A 25948-nucleotide genomic window follows, 5' to 3' on the forward strand; every position below is an offset into this window, starting at 1 on the left:
TGGGCGTTGATGGTTTTTTATTATGAAAAATTGTTTATTGTTTGGGGTGTTGTGGATTTAAAGTGTAATGTTTACTTTTTACAATCGTGTAAAAAAAATTCAAAATTTACTTTTAAAAGAATTATTTATTATTTACTAATTTACTTTCCACAAAAGCTTTTTCAAAATTTATAAAATTTTATTGAAGTTAACAATTTTTGTGCTGTGTCTCACTCACTTTTAGTAAATGAGGGGACCACAATCAATACAAGGTTTACAAACAATGGACATTTTAACTGAACTATTAACCGTTCAAGAAAAGCGTTCATTTATGAGCTGCTGACGTAACAGGTTAGCTGCTGCGTAACTGCCACATAGCTTCTCCTGCGGTGTAGGGGTGGGTGTTATCATGGGCTCATCACCAGACTCCTCCTCGACCTCCTCTTCCTCCCCCTCCTTCCCCTTCCGCTTCTCTAACTGCCTCGCCCACTATGTCCTGAGGTGGTCCCGCAGTCCCCTGTGGCATTTCCTGTCCCCTTCTGATTGCCAAGTTGTGCAGCATAGAAACATAGAAAACAGGTGCAGGAGTAGGCCATTCGGCCCTTCGAGCCTGCACCACCATTCAATATGATCATGGCTGATCATGCAACTTCCTGCTTTCTCTCCATACCCCTTGACCCCTTTAGCCATAAGGGCCACATCTAACTTCCTTTTGAATATATCTAACAAACTGGCCTCAACAACTTACTGAGGTAGAGAATTCCACAGGTTCACAATTCGCTGAGTGAAAAAGTTTCTCCTCATCTCAGTCCTAAATGGCTTACCCCTTATCTTTAAACTGTGACCCCTGGTTCTGGACCTCCCCAACATCAGGAACATTCTTCCTGCATCTAACCTGTCCAATCTCGTCAGAATTGTATATGTTTCTATGAGATACCCTCTCATTCTTCTAAATTCCAGTGAATATAAGCCTGGTCGATCCAGTCTTTCTTCATATGTCAGTCCTGCCATCCCAGGAATCAGTCTGATGAACCTTCGCTGCACTCCCTCAATAGCAAGAATGTCTTTCCTCGGATTAGGAGACCAAAACTGTACACAATATTCAATGTGTGGCCTCACCAAGGCCCTGTACAACTGCAGTAAGACCTCCCTGCTCCTATACTCAAATCCTCTCGCTATGAAGGCCAACGTGCCATTTGCCTTCTTCACCGCCTGCTGTACCTGCATGCCAACTTTCAATGACTGATGTACCATGAGACCCAGGTCTCGTTGCACCTCCTCTTTTCCTAATCTGTCACCATTCAGCTAATATTCTGCCTTCCTTTTTGCCACCAAAGTGGATAACCTCACATTTATCTACATTATACTGCATCTGCCATGCATTTGCCTACTCACCTAACCTGTTCAAGTCACCCTACAGCCTCTTAGTATCCTCCTCACAGCTCACACAGCCACTTAGCTTAGTGTCATCTGCAAACTTGGACATATTACATTCAATTCCTTCGTCCAAAGCATTAATGTATATTGTAAATAGGCGGGATCCCAGCACTGAACCTTGCGGTACCCCACTATTCACTGCCTGCCATTCTGAAAAGGATACATTTATTCCTACTCTTTGCTTCCTGTCTGCCAACCAGTTCTCTATCCACATCAATACATTACTGCCAATACCACGTGCATTAACTTTGCACACTAATCTCTTGTGTGGAACCTTGTCAAAAGCTTTTTGAAAGTCCAAATACACCACATCCACTGGTTCTCCCTTGTCCACTCTACTGGAAACATCCTCAAAAAATTCCAGAAGATTTGTCAAGCATGATTTCCCTTTCATAAATCCATGCTGACTTGGACCGATCCTGTCACTGCTTTCCAAATGCGCTGCTATTACATCTTTAATAATTGATTCCAACATTTTCCCCATTACCGACGTCAGGCTATCTGGTCTATAATTCCGTTTTCTCTCTTCCTCCTTTTTTAAAAAGTGGTGTTACATTAGCTACCCTCCAATCCATAGGAACTGATCTACAGTGGGTGGAATGTTGGAAAATTACCACCTATGCATCCACTATTTCTAGGGCCACTTCCTTAAGTACTCTGGGATGCAGACTATCAGGTCTTGGGGATTTATCGGCCTTCAGTCCCATCAATTTCTCTAAACAATTTCCTGATTAATAAGGATTTCCTTCAGTTCCTCCTTCTCGCTAGACCCTTGGTCCTCTTGTATTTTCAGAGGTTATTTTTGTCTTCCTTAGTGAAGACAGAACCAAAGTATTTGTTCAATTGGTCTGCCATTTCTTTGTTTCCCATTATAAATTCACCTGCTGCTGACTGCAAGGGACCTACATTTGTCTTCACTAATCTTTTTCTCTTCACATATCTATAGAAGCTTTTGCAGTCAGTTTTAATGTTCCCTGCAAGCTTCCTCTTATACTCTATTTTCCCCCTCCTAATTAAATGCTTTGTCCTCCTCTGCTGAATTCTAAATTTTTCCCAGTCCTCAGCTTTATTGCTTTTTCTGGCCAAATTATATGCCTCTTCCTTGGTTTTAACACTATCCCTAATTTCCCTTGTTAGCCACGGTTGAGCCACCTTCCCCGTTTTATTTTTACGCCAGATAGGGATGTAAATTGTTGAAGTTCATCCATGTGATCTTTAAATGTCTGCCATTGCCTATCCACCGTCAGCCCTTTAAGTATCATTCACCAGTCTATCCTAGCCAATTCACGTCCCATACCATCGAAGTTACCTTTCCTTAAGTTCAGGACCCTAGTGTCTGAATTAACTGTGTCACTCTCCATCTTAATGAAAAATTCTATCATATTATGGTCACTCTTCTCCCAAGGGGCCTCGCACAACAAAATTGCTAATTAATCCTCTCTCATTACACATCACCCAGTCTAGGATGGCCAGCTCTCTAGTTGGTTCCTCGACATATTGGTCTAGAATACCATCTCTAATACACTGCAGGAAATCCTCCTCCACCGTATTGCTACCAGTTTGGTTAGCCCAATCTATATATAGATTAAAGTCACCCATGATAACTGCTGTATCTTTATTGCACGCATCCCTAATTTCCTGTTTGATGCCATCCCCAACCTCACGACTGCTGTTTGGTGGTCTGTACACAACTCCCACGAGCGTTTTCTGCTTTGGTGTTCCGCAGCTCTACCCATACAGATTACACATCATCCAAGCTAATGTCCTTCCTTACTATTGCATTAATCTCCTCTTTAACAAGCAACACTACTCCACCTCCTTTTCCTTTCTGTCTATCCTTCCTGAATATTTAATACCACTGGATGTTGAGTTCTCAGCCTTGGTCACCCTGGAGCCATGTCTCTGTAATCCCAACACGCCACAATGAACTCCATGACCTACTCTGGGTGGTATTGTAGATTGCCTCCAGAGTGGTCCAGGCATCTGAAGCACTGCTTCAGCACTCCAATTGTCTTTTCAATGATATTGCATGTGGCTATGTGACTGTTCTTGTAGTGATGCTTGGCACCTGTCTGGGACTTATGGAGAGGTGTCAAGAGTCAGGTGGTGATGCCGTATCCTTTGTCACCAGCATCCAGCATTGACCTTGTGGCAGACCTTTAAAGAGGTCGGAGACAGTGCTCTCACGCAAGATGTGTGCATCATGAATGCTCCCTGGAAAATTGGCATTTACTGCCATGATTATTTGATTGTGGTCGACAATGAGCTGCACGTTCAGGGAGTGGAATCCCTTTTGGTTCCAAAACATCTCTGCATCCTCTAAGGGTGCTCGCAGACCGATGCGAATACAGTCTGTTGCACCCTGCTATTCTCGAGAAACCCAGAGCCCTCTCACTCGTGCCTCCCTGGTCATTGGGAAGTTTATAAAGTCAAACCTTCATGCATAAAACGCTTCTGTCACCTGCCGAATGCAGCGATGTGTGGCGTGCTGAGAGATGCAGCAAATATTGCCAGCTGATGCGTGAAAGGAGCCCAATGCATAGAAGGAAAGTGCCACAGTAACCTTAACCTCGACAGGCAGTGCGGTCCTGATGGTGCTAGTAGGCTCAAGATCTCCCTTAATGAGCTGGCATATCTCACTGATGACCTCCTTTCGGAAGTGCAGCCTTCTAACACATGCTTCATCAGACAAGTCCAGGTATGATCGCTTATCCCTGTAAATGCTTTGGTTTTAAGGTCTCCTCCTCCTCAGCAGTCTGCCACCTCTTTGATTGGGTGTATAATGCTCTTCAGTAAACCTTCTTCCAGCTGTAGTCTGCAACATGTAATTAATTAGCAGTGCTGGCTGAGAAATTGCAGGCCTCATTTCTTTAAAAGTCCTCTAAACTGTCAAAATATTATTCAAATTTCCTTCAACTATCATAAAATTAAAGCAGATTCTCTACTATACCCTCAAATTATAAGTATTCATTTCAAACACCCATAAAATACACAAAAAAATGATTTAAATGTCACCTACAATTAAAAGAAGCCTTTACATCCAATCTCAAAATGGCGTCCATATTGTTGGATCAAGGGCAGTTAAGTGCACCGTTTTCAAGGCGGTAGTAATTGCCAGCGGTAATCAGGCGGTGCACGACAAAATCGTCTGAAAATTGACTGCATATTATGGGCGGGTGGTTCCGTTTACCGCCGGCGTTAATAGGCCGCCGAAACTACCGCCGGTGATATATGGGCGGTAAGTCAGCGCAAGTCCGGAAGCTAAAAACGGGCGATGATGACATAAAAAACTAAAATCTGGCGGTAATATGGGCTGTAATCGGGCATAAAGATCCCGAAAGTCTAGCCTATATGTAACTGGAGGATTTTCATGTCAAAAAGCCATTGTTAGTGTGGAATGAAGTTCTCACAAATTGTGAGAAGTCAAGATTTTGTGCATAGATGTGATGATAGAAGGGGAGAAGCAATCCTGATCTTCTGAAGTGAAATAGATTTAACATCATAGAACTTACAGCATGGGGTGGAGCGACTATTTGGCTCCTGTGCTCTTCAGCTGGAACTGTCTACCCTTGTCTCGGTATCATTCTTTTTCAAAAACTCTCCTAAAGGTGTTGACTTACCTTTTGGAAACCCAGAGGAAGGGTCAAAGTTTTATCCAACTTTGAAAACAATAGTCACAAAGACTGGATATTTTAGGGAGTAGTGGTTGGGTGATGCTGAATTTGGAAGATAATAGCAAGTGGAGGTTGAGGCTGAAGTAGGTAAGGAGTTTCAGGGTAGAGACAATTCTGGGATTAGTCTTGGGGATGGGGGGAGGGTAATTTTGTGAGTACAAACTTGCAGCAAACCTGCCACCAACACATATCGGAAAGTCACGGGCTACACGCCTGCATTGTGCGATATAAGCAGCGGACAAGGTTCCCCACCACGAGCGCATACCGTGTAAAATTCACAGTAAGGTTGTTGGAGTGCAAATTTGGAACTTGGGAGTTCAGAAGAGGCCATAGTAGCTTTCACAAAATAGAGAGTGGCAACGAAGATTGTGATTGATAGAGAAGGGAGTTGGGGGCCAAAGGGGAAAGAAGGATTGCATATAAGACATTTTTTTTTAGAATTGTGCTGTGCTGGAGTGCAGTGTCTCTCCAGATATGGGAGTAGAAGTCAAATCTTCAACTGAATTCGGCTTTATGGAAGATTAAGGGTTTTTGAGTGGGAAAGATATGGGCTGGATTTTCAGTTGCTTCACGCCTCAGTTAGCGGCCAGAGGGGGCGTTAATGGGAGCGTAAGAAGGTACTGACCAGGAGTGCAACTTTTAATGCCCCGACTGAAAATTCATTAGAGGCTCATAGGGGGCACAAACCAGTAGCACCTGGCTGCTGATAATCAGTGCGATCCTGATGTCAGTCCTGGTGCAAAGTCCACACTTGCGCCCCAGTCGGTAAATTCGGTGCGGACATCTCATTTAGCAGCCGCCAAGAACAATGTCTGGAAAAACAGTCGGTACAGGCTTGCAGAGTCGTTAGCTCCTGGCTACTTAAACAGAAGAGGAAGCGCTTCCCTCGGAGGTCACAGTCAGTGCAACGTTTACACATGGCACGGTGCGTGAACCTCCGAGTTTGCAGCGGCAGACTGACATAACAGTGCAGATTTAAAACAAGGGATTTTGAAAACTTTAATGGGTACATGACTATACCACGCCTTTAAGACTCGGCTTTTCTCGGGATTTGATTCGGAGTTCCGCGCATGCACAATGGATCTGCCAAATTTATCGACCAAACTTTCGTTATGGCCTCCCCACGCTCTAGTGTGCAATAGCTGATTTATCGCCCCTGTGGTGATAAAGGAGTTTTAACAACAGAGAATTTCACTTGAGGTTATCGAGGTTTACGGTTAATATGTGATAAATGATGGTTACAGTTATAAGAGCTGTGCATAATCTATCAGGTCGATTCAGCACTCTTCTATTTTCAGTGAGCTGAAGTGTTTGTGCCCACTTTATACATAAGCCTTATTAAGGCCCCAGATTAGATGCAAAAAGATTAAAATCAACAGCTAGCGCAATTCTGTGGGATTGATCCGATATGGAATTGGAGCAGGGGGATCTTCATGGCTGCGGGAATTCCTAACTAGCCTTTACATAAGAACATAAGAAATGGGAGCAGGAGAAGGCCATACAGCCCCTCAAGCCTGCTCCGCCATTTAATACGATCATGGCTGATCTGACCATGGACTCAGGCCCGCTCTCCATAACCCCTTATCCCTTTACCATTTAAGAAACTGTCTATTTCTGTCTTAAATTTATTCAATGTCCCAGCTTCCACAGCTCTGTGAGGCAGCGAATTCCACAGATCCACAATCCTCTGAGAGAAGAAATTTCTCCGCATCTCAGTTTTAAATGGGCGGCCCCTTATTCTAAGATTATGCCCTCTAGTTCTAGTCTCCCTTATCAGTGGAAACATCCTCTTTGCATTCACCTTGTCAAGCCCCCTCATAATCTTATACGTTTTGATAAGATCACCTCTCATTCTTCTGAATTCCAATGAGTAGAGGCCCAACCTACTCAACCTTTCCTCATAAGTCAACCCCCTCATCTCTGGAATCAACCTAGTGAACCTTCTCCGAACTGCCTCCAAAGCAAGTATATCCTTTCGTAAATATGGAAACCAAAACTGCACGCAGTATTCCAGGTGTGGCCTCACCAATACCCTGTACAACTGTAGCAAGACTTCCCTGCTTTTATACTCCATCCCCTTTGCAATAAAGGCCAAGATTCCATTGGCCTTCCTGATCACTTGCTGTACCTGCATACTATCCTTTTGTATTTCATGCACAAGTACTCCCAGGTCCCGCTTTGCTGCAGCACTTTGCAATCTTTCTCCATTTAAATAATAACTTGCTCCTTGATTTTTTCTGCCAAGGTGCATGACCTCACACTTTCCAACATTATACTCCATCTGCCAAATTTTTGCCCACTCACTTAGCCTGTCTATGTCCTTTTGCAGATTGTGTGTGTCCTCCTCACACATTGCTTTCCCTCCCATCTTTGTATCATCGGCAAACTTGGCTACATTACACTCAGTCCCTTCCTCCAAGTCGTTAATATAGATTGTAAATAGTTGGGGTCCCAGCACTGATCCCTGCAGCACCTCACTGGTTACTAATTGCCAACCCGAGAATGAACCATTTATCCCGACTCTCTGCTTTCTGTTCATTAGCCAATCCTCTATCCATGCTAATAAATTACCCCCAACCCCGTGAACTTTTATCTTGTGCAGTAACCTTTTATATGGCACCTTGTCAAATGCCTTCTGGAAGTCCAAATACACCACATCCACTAGTTCCTCTTTATCCACCCTGTTCGTTACATCCTCAAAGAACTCCAGCAAATTTGTCAAACATGACTTCCCCTTCATAAATCCATGCTGACTCTGCCTGACTGAATTTTGCTTTTCCAAATGTCCTGCTACTGCTTCTGCATGTTTTATTTTCTGTAAAGTACAATTTGATATTTTTTCATATTTTTGAAATATTGTTACTCATTTTTCAGAAGCATAATTGTTTAAAGTGAGTTTGTTTTCAAATAATTTCATGTACAATATTTCATGGTTGAGTTGGTTAAAAGAAGTTACGCCAGGAAGATTGGCAGACTCCAGAGCATTCTGCAGATCTTGGCACACTTACTTGCCAATGACCAAGGACAACTGCCTCAGCTTGCTATGGGTCAGTAGGGCAGAGTTTTATCATTTGTAGCAAGGACACTTGCTACATAGGGATGGCAATACCAGTGGATGTCAGTGTCACTACTGGCCTCAAGTATTATACCCGATGCCCGCTAGCACAGTAATATGAGGTACGGCCCACATTGAGATCAAACTGGTGACTGATGCATTGGTCAGCATGGGTAGCACTTTCAATTCCTTCCCCACAGAGTAGCATGGACATGCTTACCCAATGTAGCCACACTGGTGCATTGCCCAAAGTAAGGGGGTCACTGCTGGCTGCCATGTTCCAAGATCTGAAGCCTTTGGGCAATGTGAGTGTGACAAAGATTGGAGTTATATATTCCATCTTGACTCTGTGCCCCGCTGAAGTATAGGTATGCATGAGGTTTAACAATAGATTAGAAAAGTTGCGTGAGGGCTTGGCATGAGTGAATGATAAATGTAGAGTAATTTAACAGGCTGCACTTTGTAACATGTGCTACATGCCTGGTTCACAGTATTGTTGGTTAATCTTACTTTGCCAGATTCCTTAAAGTGTGCTAACTGTTCCCAAGTGCTGCCGATACTGTGGCCTTTGCCTCCTCTATCCTTTGCAGAGGGCGCTCTGGAGTGCCAAACAGGATAGTTCTCCTTGTGCCCACCTCCTGCAGCAGATTGTCCACTTCACCAGCTATCAAACAGAGGGTCAGATTCTATTTCCTGTTCCTGTCCTTTCAGTCTCATGAGTCTTTTTGCTCATGCTGGCTAAAAACTAGTGCAAATAATTTTATCACCCTTTAAAAAGCTCCAACATTTCTTTCCCCATATATATATATAGTCGCTTGCCTTTTAGTGAATGCTTTAATTGTGGGAAGCAGCCCTTTAAGGGCAGAATGTTTGGAATTCCACGAAGCCCCTTTCAGTATGCCCCCTGCTTAAGCAGGCAACATGTTTAAATGATGATCATAAATTGCCCTCATGGTGTTCAACGAGGAGTTTTCACCAGAATTGCTGATCCGGCCAGAATGTCTTTGAAGAATGGAAAGTAACAGCTGCTTGCGTGCCATTTTTTGAGAGCAGCTAGTCCTCCAGTGCTTCGTTCAAGGAGCCACTGCATGAGCTGAAAGAGAGTGTCAGCAGGCTCTTGAACCATGTGTACGTGACAACCAGGCTCAATCTTGTCCTAATCCAACATCCAGACATTCACACATTTCAACAGGAGCCTCTGCATAGTGATCAAGAGTTGTTTCTCCCCCTCCTATAGTTCCGAGGTGCGGAGGCCAATTGATGGACCCCACGGACAGCTGATCTGCCAGGTTCAGTTCTATACTGGGCAGCGCATTGCCAACAGTACTTGTCATTAACCTGCACTCATGTGATTATATGCTTTTCCTTTTTCAGTGCAAGTCTTTCCTCGGATGTGCAGTTCATTTTCGGGCTACCTCTCCACCCAGAGTCAGAGCAGTTATTCACAGCACAGGAGCGCAGCCTGTCACTCACCATCATCCAATACATTGCCAACTTTATCAAATCGGGGTAAGTAATCATTTCAGAATCATCGCATGGCCAGTGAAAGTATAAATGCCTAACAGAGGGCAGAATGGGGCACGAAGAGAAGTACAGAAAAGGAGAGGCAATGTAAGTGGGAAAGAGAGCAAGAGGCAGAGTGAAAATATTTTCCTGTAATGGGCATTGAAATAAATCTCAATGGCTCTGAAATTATCCCAGAGGATATTAGCGGCGAACCACTAACCCATTCATCTGAACTTCCCTCTGTTTATTTACCAGACACTTTAATCCATCTAAACTAAACTAAAATCGTCCTCAAAATCCATCTTTTTATCGTGCTTTCATTCATCCTTTCTCCCTCCTGTGAAGTGCTTTGTGATATTTATCATGTTAAACTTGCTATATAAACACAAATTATTATTGTATGCAGTGTTAATATCTTTAATATGTTTTAAATCTTATGTCTGCATGCACTTCTAGTCAACTTTTTCCATTCTAAATTTTAATGTCAACATAGAAACTACCTATGTAAACGTGTCACACTGTAATTACACTATCTCACCAGTAGTGATGCTCTAATGCCTCAGTTTTGTGCCTCAGCAGCTCAGCCAGTACTACAGAGAAACTCTTGCTCTTTACTCCCTGTGTGTAATACAACAGGAGATTGACTCGTGTATTATATAATGACTGTCTTATAACACAACGGGGTAAATTCAAGGATCCCGCGCTCTCATTAGGGAGTCATGCTTGATGACATTGCGGCTTGGAGATAAGGCTACAGCACTGTAGTACCGATTCTCAGGCATGTTCATCCTTTGAGCACGAATCCCTGTTGGGAGCACCGTTTCGATAAACTTACCCTAATATGTATAGTTTCAGTTATGATGCAGGAAATAGAGGGTAATTTTTCATTCACATGGGGTGAAGCACCTTCAATTTCCTGATGTGCATGGCCAGTGGACAAGAATCCCCAAGGGTTGTGCAACCTCAGCAAATCATCCCTGTGTTCTATTCTTAAAGTATTTCTTTTCCAATTTTGTTTTTTCAGCAATCCCAACTATCCGTTCGCCTTCTCTAGAAACTCTGCTGGTGAGACTCTGCCACCATGGCCCAGGTTCTTAGACAGCACCGATGGCAGTAACTACAAAGAATTTGCATCTGCGCTGAAAAATAAAAAAGGACTGAAATCAGCAGAGTGTTCCTTCTGGTTTGACTACATGCAGATACTCCAGGCAGCCACAGGTAAGCATAAGTGGGCGATCTCAGTTTCTGCTTTTGGATGAGATGTTAAACGGAGGCCCCATCTGCCATCTCAGGTGGACGTAAAAGATCCCACGATACTATTCGAAGAAGATTAGGGGAGTTTCTCCCGATGTCCTAACAAACATTTATCCCTCAACCACCACCAAAACAGATTATCTGGTTATTTATTTCATTGCTGTTTGTGGGAGCTTGCTGTGTGCAAATTGGCTGTCGCGTTTCCTATATTACAACAGTGTGAGAACACCACCGCAGGTCGGGGCTATAAATAGAGCTGGAGCGCCAGGCCCTGGAACATCGTGGCGGAGGAGCGGCGAATGAGGGTATGGGGCCCAGAAGAGACGAGGGCCCAGGGGCAGCACAGACCTGCCCACACTGCGATATGTGTGCGCACTAGGTCTGTGCAGCAGAGTAGGTCTCCCGTCGTCACTGGATAAAGGCCTAGCTCTGTCAAGCCCGTGTGGTGGTTGACGTGCAACGGTCACCACACGTTAAAAAAAAATCCACGCACAGACATCTTCCACCCCCTCAATTGGAGTTCGGGACTGGAACATCGGATCCTTCATTGAAACATCTGTGAACTCTCGTGGAAGCAAGTCATCCTCGTTCGAGGAACTGCCGATGATTACAACAGTGACCACACTTCAAACAGTGCTTAATTGGTTGTAAAGCACTTTGAGATATCCTGAGGTTGTGTAAAGTGCTATATAAATTCATATCTTTCTTTCTTTCTTTTTTTACTTTATTTTTTTAACTTTGGAAATGCACAGATTGGGGTAGATCTTGACTCTGTGCGATAATGTAAAACAGATGTTAGGGAGTCGGTAGCCTGTTTTACATCTCTCCCAATTTTAATTCCACAGCAGGCAGCCTATCTAAATCTATGCTTTTCTTCCTGATCGCAACCACTGTTTTAACATAACTATGAGCTCAATTTTCCCAGGTCATTTGCGCCACTTTTTTGGTATGCGCCGTTTTTTTTGGCGTAGGTATTTAAATCAAAGTTCCCCCCAGAAATCTGCGCTGGAATAACTGAGTTAGTTACGATGTTTTTTACGTTAGGTTTATTTGACGTTCCCTCATGTCTGTGCCAGTTTTGATGATTTTTCACAGTTTGGCCCAAAAAAATTCTGCTGGGTCGGCGTATTTGGCCACTCCCGAAAAACCTTCTGGTGAGTTAACAGAAAGCAGCGCACATTGAGAAATCGGCGCTGAAAGACGCCATTGTTTTTCATCGAAGTTTATGGAGGGAGTCAAGAACACTTTAAATATCCATAATAAAGATGATTTTTTTTTTACCTTTCAACGGAGCACATGGAAGTTTCATGGAATTCTGAAGTTTTCTGTTTTTTTACTCATGCGCCATCACCAAACGTCTTCAAACCGGGCTGGAGGTTCATAGCATTGGCCGGCAGAATCGGCCCCATGCCCGGACACGGGCTCGGGGCTCAGCTGCAAAACAAACCGGTGGGGGGGGGTGAGGGGGGCAGGGGGGGGTGTTGGCAATTGGAAGACTGCACTAGGCAACAAATGAGCATGGTGAGGGGAGAAGTCACAAGACTGCTGAGACCTGGGTATGATCCATGCAGACCTAAGGAGAGACAACAAAGACTGTGTCCTGTGGCCTTCCTGTCATTTTGAGCTTCTTGCAAAGGTAACATTTAACCATGGGGGCAATACTGACAATGCCATACCTTGTGCGACCCTTCTGCATCATGTTGCTACGGAGGAGACAAATGATTCGACATCATCGCATGATGAACCTCAGAGCCCATAGGGTGCTGGGCAGGAGGTCTTACCCACCTCGGGTATATCCATTACAGACCCAATCCACGTCCGGACCGGGGTCAAGCAAGGCTGTGTCATCACGTCAACCCTCTTCTCAGTCTTCCTCGCTGTCATGCTCCACCTCACCCGCAACAAGCTCCCCGCTGGAGTGGAACTAAACTACAGAACCAGTGCGAACCTGTTCAATCTTCATCGTATCCAGGCCAGATCCAAGACCGTCCCAACCTCTGTTGTCAAGCTACAGTACTCGGACGACGCTTGCGTCTGCGCACATTCAGAGGCTGAACTCCAAGTCATAGTCAACATCTTCGCTGAGGCGTATGAAAGCATGGGCCTTACACTAAACATCCATAAGACAAAGGTCCTCCACCAGCCTGTCCATGCCATACATTACTGCCCCCCTTCATCAAGATCCATGGCGCGGCCCTGGACAACGAGGACCACTTCCCATACCTCGAGAGCCTCTTGTCAACAAGGGCAGACATTGACGACGAGATTCAACACCGCCTCCAGTGCGCCACTGCAGCCTTCGGCCGCCTGAGGAAAAGAGTGTTCGAAGATCAGGCCCTCAAAACTGTCACCAAGTTCATGGTCTACAGTGCTGCACTGATACCCGCCCTCCTGTATGGCTCAGAGACATGGACCATGTACAGTAGACACCTCAGATCGCTGGAGAAATACCACCAACAATGTCTCTGCAAGATCCTGCAAATCCCCTGGGAGGATAGACGCACCAACATTAGCGTCCTCGTCCAGGCCAACATCCCCAGCATTGAAGCACTGACCACACTTGATCAGCTCCGCTGGGCAGGCCACATCGTTTGCATGCCTGACACAAGACTCCCAAAGCAAGGGCTCTATTCGGAACTCCTTCATGGCAAGCGAGCCCAAGGTGGGCAGAAGAAACGTTTCAAGGACACCCTCAAAGCCTCATTGATAAAATGCAACATCCCCACTGACACCTGGGAGTCCCTGGCCAAAGACCGCCCTAAGTGGAGGAAGTGCATCCAAGAGGGCGCTGAGCACCTCGAATCTCATCGCCGAGAGCATGCAGAACTCAAGCGCAGGCACGGAAGGAGCGTGCGGCAAACCAGTCCCACCCACACTTTCCCTCAACGACTGTCTGTCTCACCTGTGGCAGAGACTGTAATTCTCATATTGGACTGTTCAGTCTCCTAAGAACTCATTTTTAGAGTGGAAGCAAGTCTTCCTCAATTCCGAGGGACTGCCTATGATGATGATGATATCGATACAGGCATTCGTACCTGCACCTGAGTGATGCAGACTGCGTCAGAAGGCTGCGTTTCCGGAAAGAAGTTGTAACTGAGATCTGTGAGTTGGAGAAAGCAAACCTGCAACCTAGATGTGTCAGGAGGACTGCTTTGTCAGTTGAAGTTAAGGTTACAGCTGCACTTTCATTCTATGCCTCCGGATCATTTCAAGCTATAACTGGGGATGTGTGTGCCATTTATCAACATGCACACATGTCTGCAATCGGCAGGTGATAGCTGCATTATGTGCCTGGAGGAATGACCGCATGCAGTTATCCATGACTGCCCAGGCAATGTGTGACAGGGCTGTGGGCTTTTCCAGGATTGCTGGCTTCCCAAAGGTACAGGGCTGCATTGATTGTACCCACATTGCCTTGCGAGCACCTTTGGAGGATTCCGAGATATACAGGAACAGAAAAGGCTTCCACTCCATTAATATGCATCTCGTGTGATGATATGCATCACATAAGAATTAGAAACAGGAGTAGGCCATCTAGCCTCTCGAGCCTGCTCCACCACTCAACAAGATCATGGCTGAACAGGCCATGGACTCAGCTCCACTTACCTGCCCGCTCCCCATAACCCTTAATTCCCTTATTGGTTAAAAATCTATCTATCTGTGATTTGAATACATTCAATGAGCTAGCCTCAACTGCTTCCCTGGGCAGAGAATTCCACAGAATCACAACCCTCTGGGAGAAGAAATTCCTTCTCAACTCGGTTTTAAATTGGCTCCCCCGTATTTTGAGGCTGTGTCCCCGAGTTCTAGTCACATCATGTCAGTCGATGCAAGATACCCTGAGAGCAACCATGATGCGTTCATCCTATGTGAGAGCGCTATATCTGCCATGTTTTAGAAGCAGCCAGAAGGGCAGAACTGGCTACTGGGAGGTAAAGGGTACAGCCTCGCCACCTGGCTCATGACGGCCCTATGCATAACCCGGACGGAAGCTAACCGGAATTACAACATGTCGCACATTGCGATGTGCAGCATCATAGAGAGGACCATTGGCATCTTGAAGCTGTGTTTCCAATGCCTGGATCATTCTGGAGGCTACTTGCTATACTCCCCTGAGATTGTCGGTCAGGTCACTGTTGTGTGCTGCATGTTGCATAACTTAGCCATCATGAGGCAGCAGCAGCTGGTAGTAGAAGACCCACCTGCGGTGAGAGTGGCTGACGATAATGATGACGAGCAGCACGAGGATGAGGACGATGAAGCCATGCAAATACCTGAACCCGGAGTATGACGGCGGAGGAGGGCGGGCCGTCATGCACCTTTGATGATTGCTCGAGCTTTGCGACAACAGCTCATCTGTGAATGTTTTGCTGTCTGAAGGCTCAGCGACAACTATTCCACATGGACCATGTTTACTGTTTGGACCTGTTCCGTAATGTTGTGTTGTGTTAATGGAACAAGTGATGGAAATGATTCTTGTTTACTTCAAAAATTGTGTTAATAATCGAAAAAATGGTGCAAATGATTCTTGTTTACTTCAAAAGTTGTTAATAATCAAATAAATAATGGAAATGATTCTTCGTGAGTTCCAAAAGTTGTTAATAATGGAACAAATAAATGATTCAGTTTTAATGTAAAATTTATTTCATTCAAAAGTTTAACAAACAGTTATTTGTACTTAACTTAACTTTAATAAAATTATTCTTGTATCAAACTCTAAAGTTTTCCGTAACGATCACTTACAAACTTTAAGATCACTTACAAACTAAACTCTAAGATCACTTAAAAACAATAAGATCACTTACTAACTTTTAAACTTGTAAATTTACATAACTCACAAAAAACTTTTAATTTGAGAACAGCAGTTACAACAGTAACAATAATAACAACAACAGCAACAATAACAACAACAGCAGCAAAGAAAGGCTTCACCCATCTCTCCTCCACTTTATTCGAAAACAGCCCGCCATGCTTGTTCTTGATGACTCCATCACCCCTGCCCGCAGGCAGTGGCACAGTGTTTCTGGAGTTGGTATCAAGCTTATTCTTTCTAAGATCTTGGGTAGTGCGCACCTGTTGAGGGGGGAAAGGGGGTGGCAGGCGGCAATGTGGAGGACCCAGGAGACAATGTGGAGGGCCCAGGCGGTAATGTGGAGGGCCCAGGAGACAATGTGGAGGGCCCAGGCTGTAATGTGGAGGGCCCAGGAGTCAATGTGTAGGGCCCAGGAGACAATGTGGAGAGCCCAGGAGACAATGTGGAGGGCCCAGGCGGTAATGTGGAGGGCCCAGGAGACAATGTGGAGGGCCCAGGAGACAATGTGGAGGGCCCAGGAGACAATGTGGAGGGCCCAGGAGACAATGTGGAGGGCCCAGGAGACAATATGGAGGGCCCAGGCGGTAATGTGGAGGGCCCAGGAGACAATGTGGAGGGCCCAGGCGGTAATGTGGAGGGCCCAGGAGACAATGTGGAGGGCCCAGGAGACAATGTGGAGAGCCCAGGAGACAATGTGGAGGGCCCAGGAGACAATGTGGAGAGCCCAGGAGACAATGTGGAGGGCCCAGGAGACAATGTGGAGGGCCCAGGAGACAATGTGGAGGGCCCAGGAGACAATGTGGAGGGCCCAGGCGGTAATGTGGAGGGCCCAGGAGACAATGTGGAGGGCCCAGGAGACAATGTGGAGGGCCCAGGAGACAATGTGGAGGGCCCAGGAGACAATGTGGAGGGCCCAGGAGACAATGTGGAGGGCCCAGGAGACAATGTGGAGGGCCCAGGAGACAATGTGGAGGGCCCAGGAGACAATGTGGAGGGCCCAGGCTGTAATGTGGAGGGCCCAGGAGACAATGTGGAGGGCCCAGGAGACAATGTGGAGGGCCCAGGAGACAATGTGGAGGGCCCAGGAGACAATGTGGAGGGCCCAGGAGACAATGTGGAGGGCCCAGGAGACAATGTGGAGAGCCCAGGAGACAATGTGGAGGGCCCAGGAGACAATGTGGAGGGCTCAGGAGACAATGTGGAGGGCCCAGGCGGTAATGTGGAGGGCCCGGCTTGGAGCTCTTCAGAGGCTGATGTGGGGATTGGAGTGCGAGTAGCAGTTGATTCTGTCAATGGGCGCAGGGTCTGGGCGTGTTCCCTTATTGCAGCAGCTAACTCCAACATGCCATCCCTCATGCGCCCTGGCAGTGTCTCAACGACCTGCAACATTCCCTTCACCATGTTGAGCAAAACAGTTTCAACTACCTGCAACATTCCCTCCCTCATGTTCACTGAGTGTTTGCACCATCTCTGACATTCCCTCCCTGATGTTCATTGACAGCGCATCAGCTACCTGTGACATTCCCTCCCTCATCGTCCCTGACGTGGTTTTAGCTGACTGAGATATTCCCTCACTCATGGTCCCAGACATTGTTCCCATTTCTCATGAGATTGCTGTTGCTTCTCCCAACAGTCCCGCTACCTCATCACCCACCCCACTGATGGTGTCCGGGAGTGATCGCATAAGGTCAATGGTCTCCGCACTCATTGCCATCATCTGAACCACATCTGTTAGATCCTGCACCTCAAGAGGGCGCTGTCGAGCTCTCCTTCCCCTCCTCCCCATGGGTGTGGCTCGCAGCATCCCAGTAGGGCCCGCAGTCTGGGACGGTGAGGCCCTGGGTGTGCCTTGCTGCACCCCACCACTGGGACCCACAGCCTCAGACGGCAGGAAACTATGGAATGTCCCACCAATACTCAAACCACTAGTCACGGAAGGGGCTGGCAGCTCACTGGGCGGCACCTGTACCTCCTCCAAAGTCAGTAAAACAGTGGGGGCTTCATCCATTTCCATCCCCTCCCCTCCCCCTCCCCCACCCCCTCATCCCCATGCTCTTGGTCTGGAGGGTGGGATTGGAAGATGTTCTCTTCTTCAGGCTTGTCCTCATCTGAATTTCCTTCTGCATTGTCGGGGTTGGCCCAGCTTGTGAAGCAGTGATTGCTTTTCTCCAAGCAGGACCCATCAAAGCAGCGACCCTCTCTTCCAAGGATGTCAGTGGCTGCAGATTTGCCGGGCCTCCTCCTGTTCGAGTTCCTTCCCTTTCGTTATGTGCCAAAATGAAAATGCTACTTTTTAGAGCGGGTGTCTTTCTGCTGGGTGGGACATATACAGCTGGTCACATTTACAATTGCAATTCCATTGAATAAATTAAAATATTACTTACTAAGGTCCTGCTACTTCTTTTTACACTGGCCTCCAGATCTCGTGGTCACCATTGCACAGTAATCTTCTGCAACTTGGTTCCAGCGTTTCTTTATTTCTTTGGGTGAAACTTTTATGTGACCTCTGCTGGTGTCCAGCTCCTGCCATCTGGCCTCGATCATAGTAACTAATGCCTCCACTTCATCATGCAAGATATTCTTGGTCCTTGCACTGCGTGGCATCTTCTATTGCATCTCCGATTTTTCCAGTGTTCTCACACAGCACCAAATGTTCTCACACACACACAACTGGCTCTTTAAAAATGGCTGATTGCAGACCCGGAGCTGTATTGCATATTGGAATGACGTCAAAAACGTCCTTTTTTTGCGCATGCACAGAAGTTGCGGCATCGTTTTTTCGGCGCAGACAGCAGGCTCCACAGCCCCCACCCCCCCCCCAACCCCCCGAGCAACTGGACAGGCTGCGTGGCGCCGAATTTGAAAAATACAGCGGGGAAACATTGAACAAATATTTTTGACGCATTTCTGGCCTAGAAAAACGGGCATAATTCTTGCAATATGCTAAAAAACGGTCTTGAGCAAAATTGAGCCCAATGTATTTTGGAGATAAATTGAAAGCAATACTCACAGTCCCTTGATGGCTCAGGTGGGTATAGCAGTGAAGCACTGAGCTATGGTGACATGATACTGGAAATAATACTCCCAAAGTGCTCCTTAATGGGAGTAATTTGTGTGACTGTTGGTACCACTGGATTTGCTATTTAGAAATGGTATACAAGCAAAGAAAAGTCATAAATATTAACAGAACATTTTATGAAATGTAACCATGAAATAGAGGATCCATTGCTGAAATGTCAATGTATTTGCTGGTAAAATACTTGAACAACTCTTTTTCATTCAGTTTTTAAGTGAAATCAAGAAACAGATTATCTGGTCATTTATCTCATTCCTGTTTGTGTGTAAATTGGTTGCTGTTTGCCCCGACATTACAACAGTGATTACACTTCAAAAGTACTTCATTGGCAGGAAATCACTTTGGGATGTCCTGAGGTCATGAAAGGTGCTATATAAATGCAACGTCTTCCATTCTTTAATAGCAGCATAATACTGGAAGTATTCCAAAACCTGTATACTGGAAATAATGAGGTAATTATAAGATTTAGCACTCGTGGAGCAGAGTTTCATGGGAGTGTATCTCAGGTACTTGGAAAAGAGGTGACTGCACCTAATTTGTGATCTGCATGATTTTCTGTCCATTAAAATGAATAGATGGTAAACTGCAGGCCATGAATCGGGCACACTGACCGCCAATCACAAATCCCTTAGGTGCACATCTGTCTCATGAAGCTCTGTGCTATGAGTGTCAAGCTGTAAAATTTACCCCAATGCCCCAAGTACCACATATTGGATGTAATGGCAGTATTCCAGTAATCCAGCTGGAGTAGTGTGTCCAATTCTGGGAACCACACTCTAGGAAGGTTGACAAGTCCTCAGAGAGGGTGCAGAGGAGTTTTACTAGAATGTTACCAGGGGATGGGAGACTTCAGTTACGTGGACGTACTTAGAGAAGCTGGGGTTGTTCTCCTTAGAGCAAAGAAGGTTAAGGAGAGATTTAATAGACGTGTTCAAGATCATGAAGGGTTTTCTGATTGAGTAAATAAGCAGAAACTGTTTCCAGTGGCAGAAGGATCAGCAATCAGAAGGCACCGATTTAAGGTCATTGGCAAATCAACCAAAGGCGCATGAGAATTATTTTTTCTGCAGCAAGTTGTTATGATCTGGAATGCACTGCCTGAAAGGGTGTTGGAAGGAGATTTAATGATAACTTTAAAAATGGAAATTGGATAAATGTTAAAGGGGAAACATTTTCAGAGAAGTGGAACTAATTGGATAGCTCTTTCAAATAGCCAGCACGGGCACGTTGGACCAAACGAGCTCCTTCTGTGCTGTATCATTCTATCATTCTATATCCTCAGCAACCTTAAAAACATACCAACAAAAGACAAATGCTCTGTTCATTCATCTGTAATTCTTTAATTTCCAAAGTTTTATGATCTCTCCTCCCTGCCTCCCACCACATCAATTATCCCTTGAGCAAGAATGCCAGCTGATAGCCTGCTCCTAACATTGTACCAATGGGATTCTATAAATGGCCACAGAGCTTATGCAAAGACACAAAGCATCACTCTTACTGGCCTGGCCTTCACTGTTCCTCCTCTTTATCTTATAAGAAATAGGAGCAGGAGTAGGCCACCTGGCCCCTTGAGCCTTTTCCGCCATTTAATAAGATCGTGGCTGATCTGATCATGGACTCAGGTCCACTTCCCTGCCCACTCCCCATAATCCTTTATTCCCTTATCGCTCAAAAATCTGTCTACCTCCGCCTTAAATATATTCAATGACCCAACCTCCACCCACTCTTCCAATTCCCTCAGATGGCCTGGATGAGATCAAGAACTCATCATGAGGGAAGCCAAGGGTTAAAGTTCCTGTCCTTCCATTCCATTGCCCTGCAGAGTTTCAGGTTGTGTTGAAACACCAGTCAGCCATCACCTGCTCTCATTCTGGTTCCATCTAATTGTTCTCAGCTAGAAGTACACATAAAGGTACATTTGACATCTTCCCTGGATCCTATCCCTAGCCAGCTCTATGGAATGGTTAAGATGGTGAGCAGTTCAGTCTTTCAAATCAGAAAGATCATAACTTCTGATCCTTGGTATACTCTGAGTTTAGTGATAGCCCAGGATACAGTAGGATGCTACAATTTTGCACATCACCCCTGGGTAGGGAGGATCTATCAAGGACTCTACTTTTTATCCAGGGATACTTCCTCCTGTGTATGCGAATATGTGTGAGTGAATGGTGAATGAGGACAGAAGTGGGTTTGGGCATGAAGCCTTATGTGGTCAAATAGTCTACTGCCCTTCAATGTTTGGACTCATACAATTTGATGGGCTAGTGGAAGGTAACTGATGATCATGCATTGTACCCAAGCAAGGAGTCAATGTCTACAGAAAAGCAAGAGAGAAGGTGATAAAGCTGGCAGAAAAAGGAGGGAAAATAAAGATACAAGTTAGATCTATGCAGACGGTTAAGTCACTGAAATGCTCATAGACATAGTTCCTGAGCCTCATATTATTTCTTCTAAGAAAAGACTGGTTCTATTCAGAGATCCACACCTCCTGATGAAAAAATGCACCAACTGTTTTTTAGCATTTTTTCTTTGAGGACTCACACAGATGTCAGATTACAAATGTCCTAGGCTATTTAGGGAACAGACAGCATCCTTTTGTTCACTCCTGGGTTGGCTAGATTTAAACTTTTACGGCAAAAGAAAATTAATGATCGTTCTCAAATTTTCGGAGAGTTCACTGTGCTTTTGCAAAGAACAGTTAGATCAGGTTCCCACACTCCCAGATTTTACTGTCCTTTCTTGACCTTGATTCAAGCTGTGAGATCATGCAACGTGCCAAGAGTCCCTCTCTAGTAACATGCTCAAAGTGTTAGCTCTTCATGTGTGAGCCTAAAATGTGAATGTCAGCAGGCTATTCAACTATGATGAGCATCACACCTGAACCCAATCCTGTCTCATCTGACTGTGACAAACATAGAATTTTTGTCTTGGTCGGTTCATATATCTAAAATGGTAGGAACAAATGTTTCAAATGGAGTCCGTTCCTTCACTAAATACAAATAGGGGCATGAGATGCTTTGTCTAACTGATACAGGCAGGGTGGTTGCATTCGTAAATTTATTTCCGTGAGTAGTCAGTCTATAGAACAGGCTCCTTAGGAAGACAGTGGAAGCAGTTAGTATTGATTCATTCAAATGCAAATTAAGATAGATTTCTTTCAGAAAATAATATTTTGGGATATAGTATTATATATTATACAGTATATTATATATACAGTTCCTAAGTTCTCTTGCTGGTGGGAAAAGATGCTAATATATTCAAATATCTGACAGGCTAATACATCATGCGTTATGATAGTTAAGTAGAGATGTGAGATGTCCCTGGTTTCATTTTGTGAGAGACATGGCCTGTTTATGGAAACTACTGTCAAGCTAATTGCTGCAGGAGAGGTGTTGGAAAAGCCCAACCCATAAAACCGACATCCAAAGACATACATGTTCTGATAGGATTCATTGGGTAGCGATTAGAAATAAAAACAGTACTACAACAACAACAATAGAGTGGATCGGAAGGACCTGTTTCCTTTGGCAGAGGGGTCAACAACCAGGGGACATAGATTTAAAGTAATTTGGGGGAGGTTTAGCAGAGATATGAGGGGAAATTTCTTCACCCAGAAGGTAGTGGGGGTCCGGAACTCACTGCTTGAAAGGGTAGTAGAGACAGAAACCCTCACCACATTTAAAAAATACTTGGATGTGCACTTGAAGTGCCATAACCTACAGGGCTACGGACCAAGAGCTAGAAAGTGGGATTAGGCTGGATAGCTCTTGGTCGGCCGGCGCGGACACAATGGGCTGAAATGGCCTCCTTCCATGCTGTAACTTTCTATGATTCTATGATTAACAATTTAATAGTGCCTATAACATAGTAAAACGTCCCAAGGTGCTTCACAGGAGTATTATAAGGCAATAAAATTTAACACCAAGCCACAGAAGGAGAAAATTAGGGCAGGTGACCAAAAACTTGGTCAAAGAGGCAGGTTTTAATTAGTGTCTTAAAGGAGGATAGAGAGGTAGAGAGGCGGAGGTTTAGGCAAGGAATTAGGGCCTCGGCAACAGAAGGCACAGCCACCAATGGTTGAGCGATTATAATCAGGGATGCTCAAGGGGGCATAATTAGAGAAGCGCAGATATCTCGGGGGGTTGTGGGGCTAGAGGAGAAGCAATGGAGGGATTTGAAAACAAGGATAAGAATTTTGAAATCGAGGCATTGTTTAACCGGGAGCCAATGTAGGTCAGCAAGTACAGGAGTGATGGGTGAACGGGACTTCTTTTGTTCTTCTCAGTTACCCAATGGTAGCTCCCCCTCCATCACTCTGACTGAGATCAGCTCACTCAGCACAGGTCAGAAATCATCATCCCAGTAAGATCAAAGCGCACTTCAGATCTTTCGGTGCAAGTGCATAGGTGTAGGGGTAGGAAAGAATCAAGCTCCTCTATGAGGCACCCATACTGGAATAGCAGCCAACACTCACTCCGTAAGTTCCCATGTGAAGAATACCAATTGGGTGAGGCACCAGAGAGTGACTGACACTCATGTAACTGCTAAAAAGAAAGCAAGTCTCAAGTAAGGTAAAAGGAAGAGCTGAAAAAGTCAGGGGTGGAATTAAAGCGCGATTGAAAAAATAGTTTTTTCGAAAACATTTAGATGTGACAATGCAGGGAGAGAGGCCATGAGGAGAAGTGGTTGAGGCTGAGTTGATTAACACCTTTAAAATGGAGCTGAATGACCAGCTGAATAGGAATGGGATAGGTGGTTGCAAGTTATAGACTGAAGTGATTAAATGCCCCACCCATCACTCCTGTACTTGCTGACCTACATTGGCTCCCGGTTAAACACTGCTATTGTTGCGTAGGGGAGGGAAGGAGGAAATAGTTGAATGAAAGGCTATAAATTAAAGATGGAGTTTTGTCTGATTAACTTTACAAATCAAGGAGTATTTATGTAGCTTTTTCCCACAGATGTTCAAAGGTGTGGGTAGAATCTATGATAGGGGAGTTTGCACATGGACTGTGGAAAGACTGAATTTGATGGGCTGAATGGCCTTTTCTCATTCATATCCTGGAAATACTTTGTGAGGATAGTAAAGGTGCTACATTAATGCAAAGAAAGCACATGATAACAAGTGATTACAGACCAATTATAGTCTATATAATATCATGGCCATTTTTTGATTTTCACTGTATGTGTGTGAAAGAAAGAAAAGCTTGGATTGTCAAGACATGTCAAAGAATCTTTACATAGTGAGATATCATTTGAGCAATGTGAACTGTTGATATATAGGCAGGTGTGTGCATGTGTGTACAACTGGGCATGTATATGTATAGTTTATTCAAGTGTTCAGGTTTTTACTATCACCTGTGTATTAGATCACTGTAAGTGGTCAGTGAGTATTACCACTCTTATCCAATCCAAACTTTATTCACATTTAAAACATTAACCAAAGTCTGATACAAAAGCAGCTGTTTTGTGCCCTGTAACTTTAATCTATATGTTATATTTCAGACAATATCACTGAGAACAAGCTGAGCAGAGATCAACGTGAACCAGTGCTCCAGTCACCGATCACGCAAAGACAACCGCAACAGGCAAAGGAAACTTACAATTAAAATGGAAATGTCTCCATCATTGAAGATTTCAAACATTAATTCTGATTTATCTTAAAAATTTTACCATAACTCGCAGAAAAGAGAATATAAAAAATAGTGAAATAAAACAATTGTCATTAAAACATTGTGGTTACTGTGTGGTTCCTTTGTCTAAGTATCAGCACTGACCTCATTTACATAAATTCACCATTAATGAGCCTACTCGGTAACTGGCTTATTAATTCTTTAGATTGCATAGTGCGACGGGGCAGATGTCTAGATTTTATTCGCTGTTTAATTGGTAGTCTCTGAAAACGAGCGAATAAAAGACTGTAAACAGAGGAAAACTCTGAGATTAAGAAATACTCCATGGTTTTACATGGCGAAACATCATAGAAATGATCAGCTGAGGATTAATTATGTGGGAGCTGGGAGCTTTCACATATATGGAGAAGACTTAAATCTAATATTTTTCCATGCAACATTAGCGTACGCTTCATTGGTATGGAGATACTCTTGATCTGCTGTTTTTAGAGACATTGGCCCATTTTCAGTCCATGTGTCTGCTAAAACCACAGAACGTTAATGTCATAAAAACACATGATCTCAAATGTTTAGTTATTCATTTATTTGGCCAAAAAACCCTCAAGAAAATAGGCTTAGTGTAAACCAGGCCAGTGAGACTGCACTAGGCTGATTTTCGTCATGGTTGAAATCAGGTGGTAGCGGATCAGCCGGTCCACAATGTCCAATTTTCCTTTCCATTCAATGACGTTTCCCTTGCCACCCGCGTTCCTCCAATGCTGCAAGTTAAAATCAGCTTTCATTGGGTTTAATTTCCCATTTGGATTACAGCAGCACTACAGACATTGAGATAAGAATTGCCTCCAAATTATAGCAAACATTTACGTGGTGAATATTCCCAACTAGTGACAAAACTCAGTATCATTGGGGATGCCGGATGGCTCCCCATAAAAACACAGAGTGTCAATTACAAGTTGATTACAATCACCTCATGGGTGGAAATAAAATTCATGTTTTATAGAAAGGTTTTCCGTTTATTGCATTCACCGGGGCAGACTTTCAACTTCAGCACCTGGGCAGAAAAGCATTGCCTTAGGGCAGCACAAAGAGATAAGATTGGGAAGGAAGGATCGCACATACAAAATGGAGCCTTCCGTTAATTTATGGCTGAGCTCCAGTAAGAGAGTGTTGTCCAATAGAAATCACTGACTTGTGACCACTGGTGTGGCTGCGGTGACACTATTTTAGCCGCATGCCCTGATCTTAGTAGAAAAGGCCTCACACACAATACAGGTAAAGATACATCACATGTATATTTATTTTTAAAATATCTACCGTCGTTCAGTGTGAGACTTTGCAGTTTTTCTCTTTCACCAAAGTTTGAATTTTTGACATGAGCTCATCAGACACAGCACATCTTACTTAGTGCAGCTTACATAAGAACATAAGAATTAGGAGCAGGAGTAGGCCATTCAGCCCCCTGAGCCTGCTCCGCCATTCAATAATATCATGGCTGATCTTCTACTTCAACTCCACTTTCCT

General features: G+C 44.6%; 1 protein-coding gene across 1 annotated transcript in view; it reads left to right on the top strand.

Moving 5' to 3' along the window:
• Positions 1 to 24525, top strand: part of tg (thyroglobulin) — a 621247-nt gene extending 596722 nt beyond the window's left edge. The window contains exons 48-50 of the mRNA XM_070888386.1: positions 9520 to 9654; positions 10676 to 10869; positions 24300 to 24525. Of these exons, the coding sequence (XP_070744487.1) occupies positions 9520 to 9654; positions 10676 to 10869; positions 24300 to 24403 (433 nt within the window). The 3' untranslated portion in view covers positions 24404 to 24525. The remainder of the gene's footprint in view (positions 1 to 9519; positions 9655 to 10675; positions 10870 to 24299) is intronic.
• Positions 24526 to 25948: the final 1423 nt, after the last annotated feature.

The sequence above is a fragment of the Pristiophorus japonicus genome, chromosome 1, assembly GCF_044704955.1.
Source record: "Pristiophorus japonicus isolate sPriJap1 chromosome 1, sPriJap1.hap1, whole genome shotgun sequence".
NCBI lineage: Eukaryota > Metazoa > Chordata > Chondrichthyes > Pristiophoridae > Pristiophorus > Pristiophorus japonicus.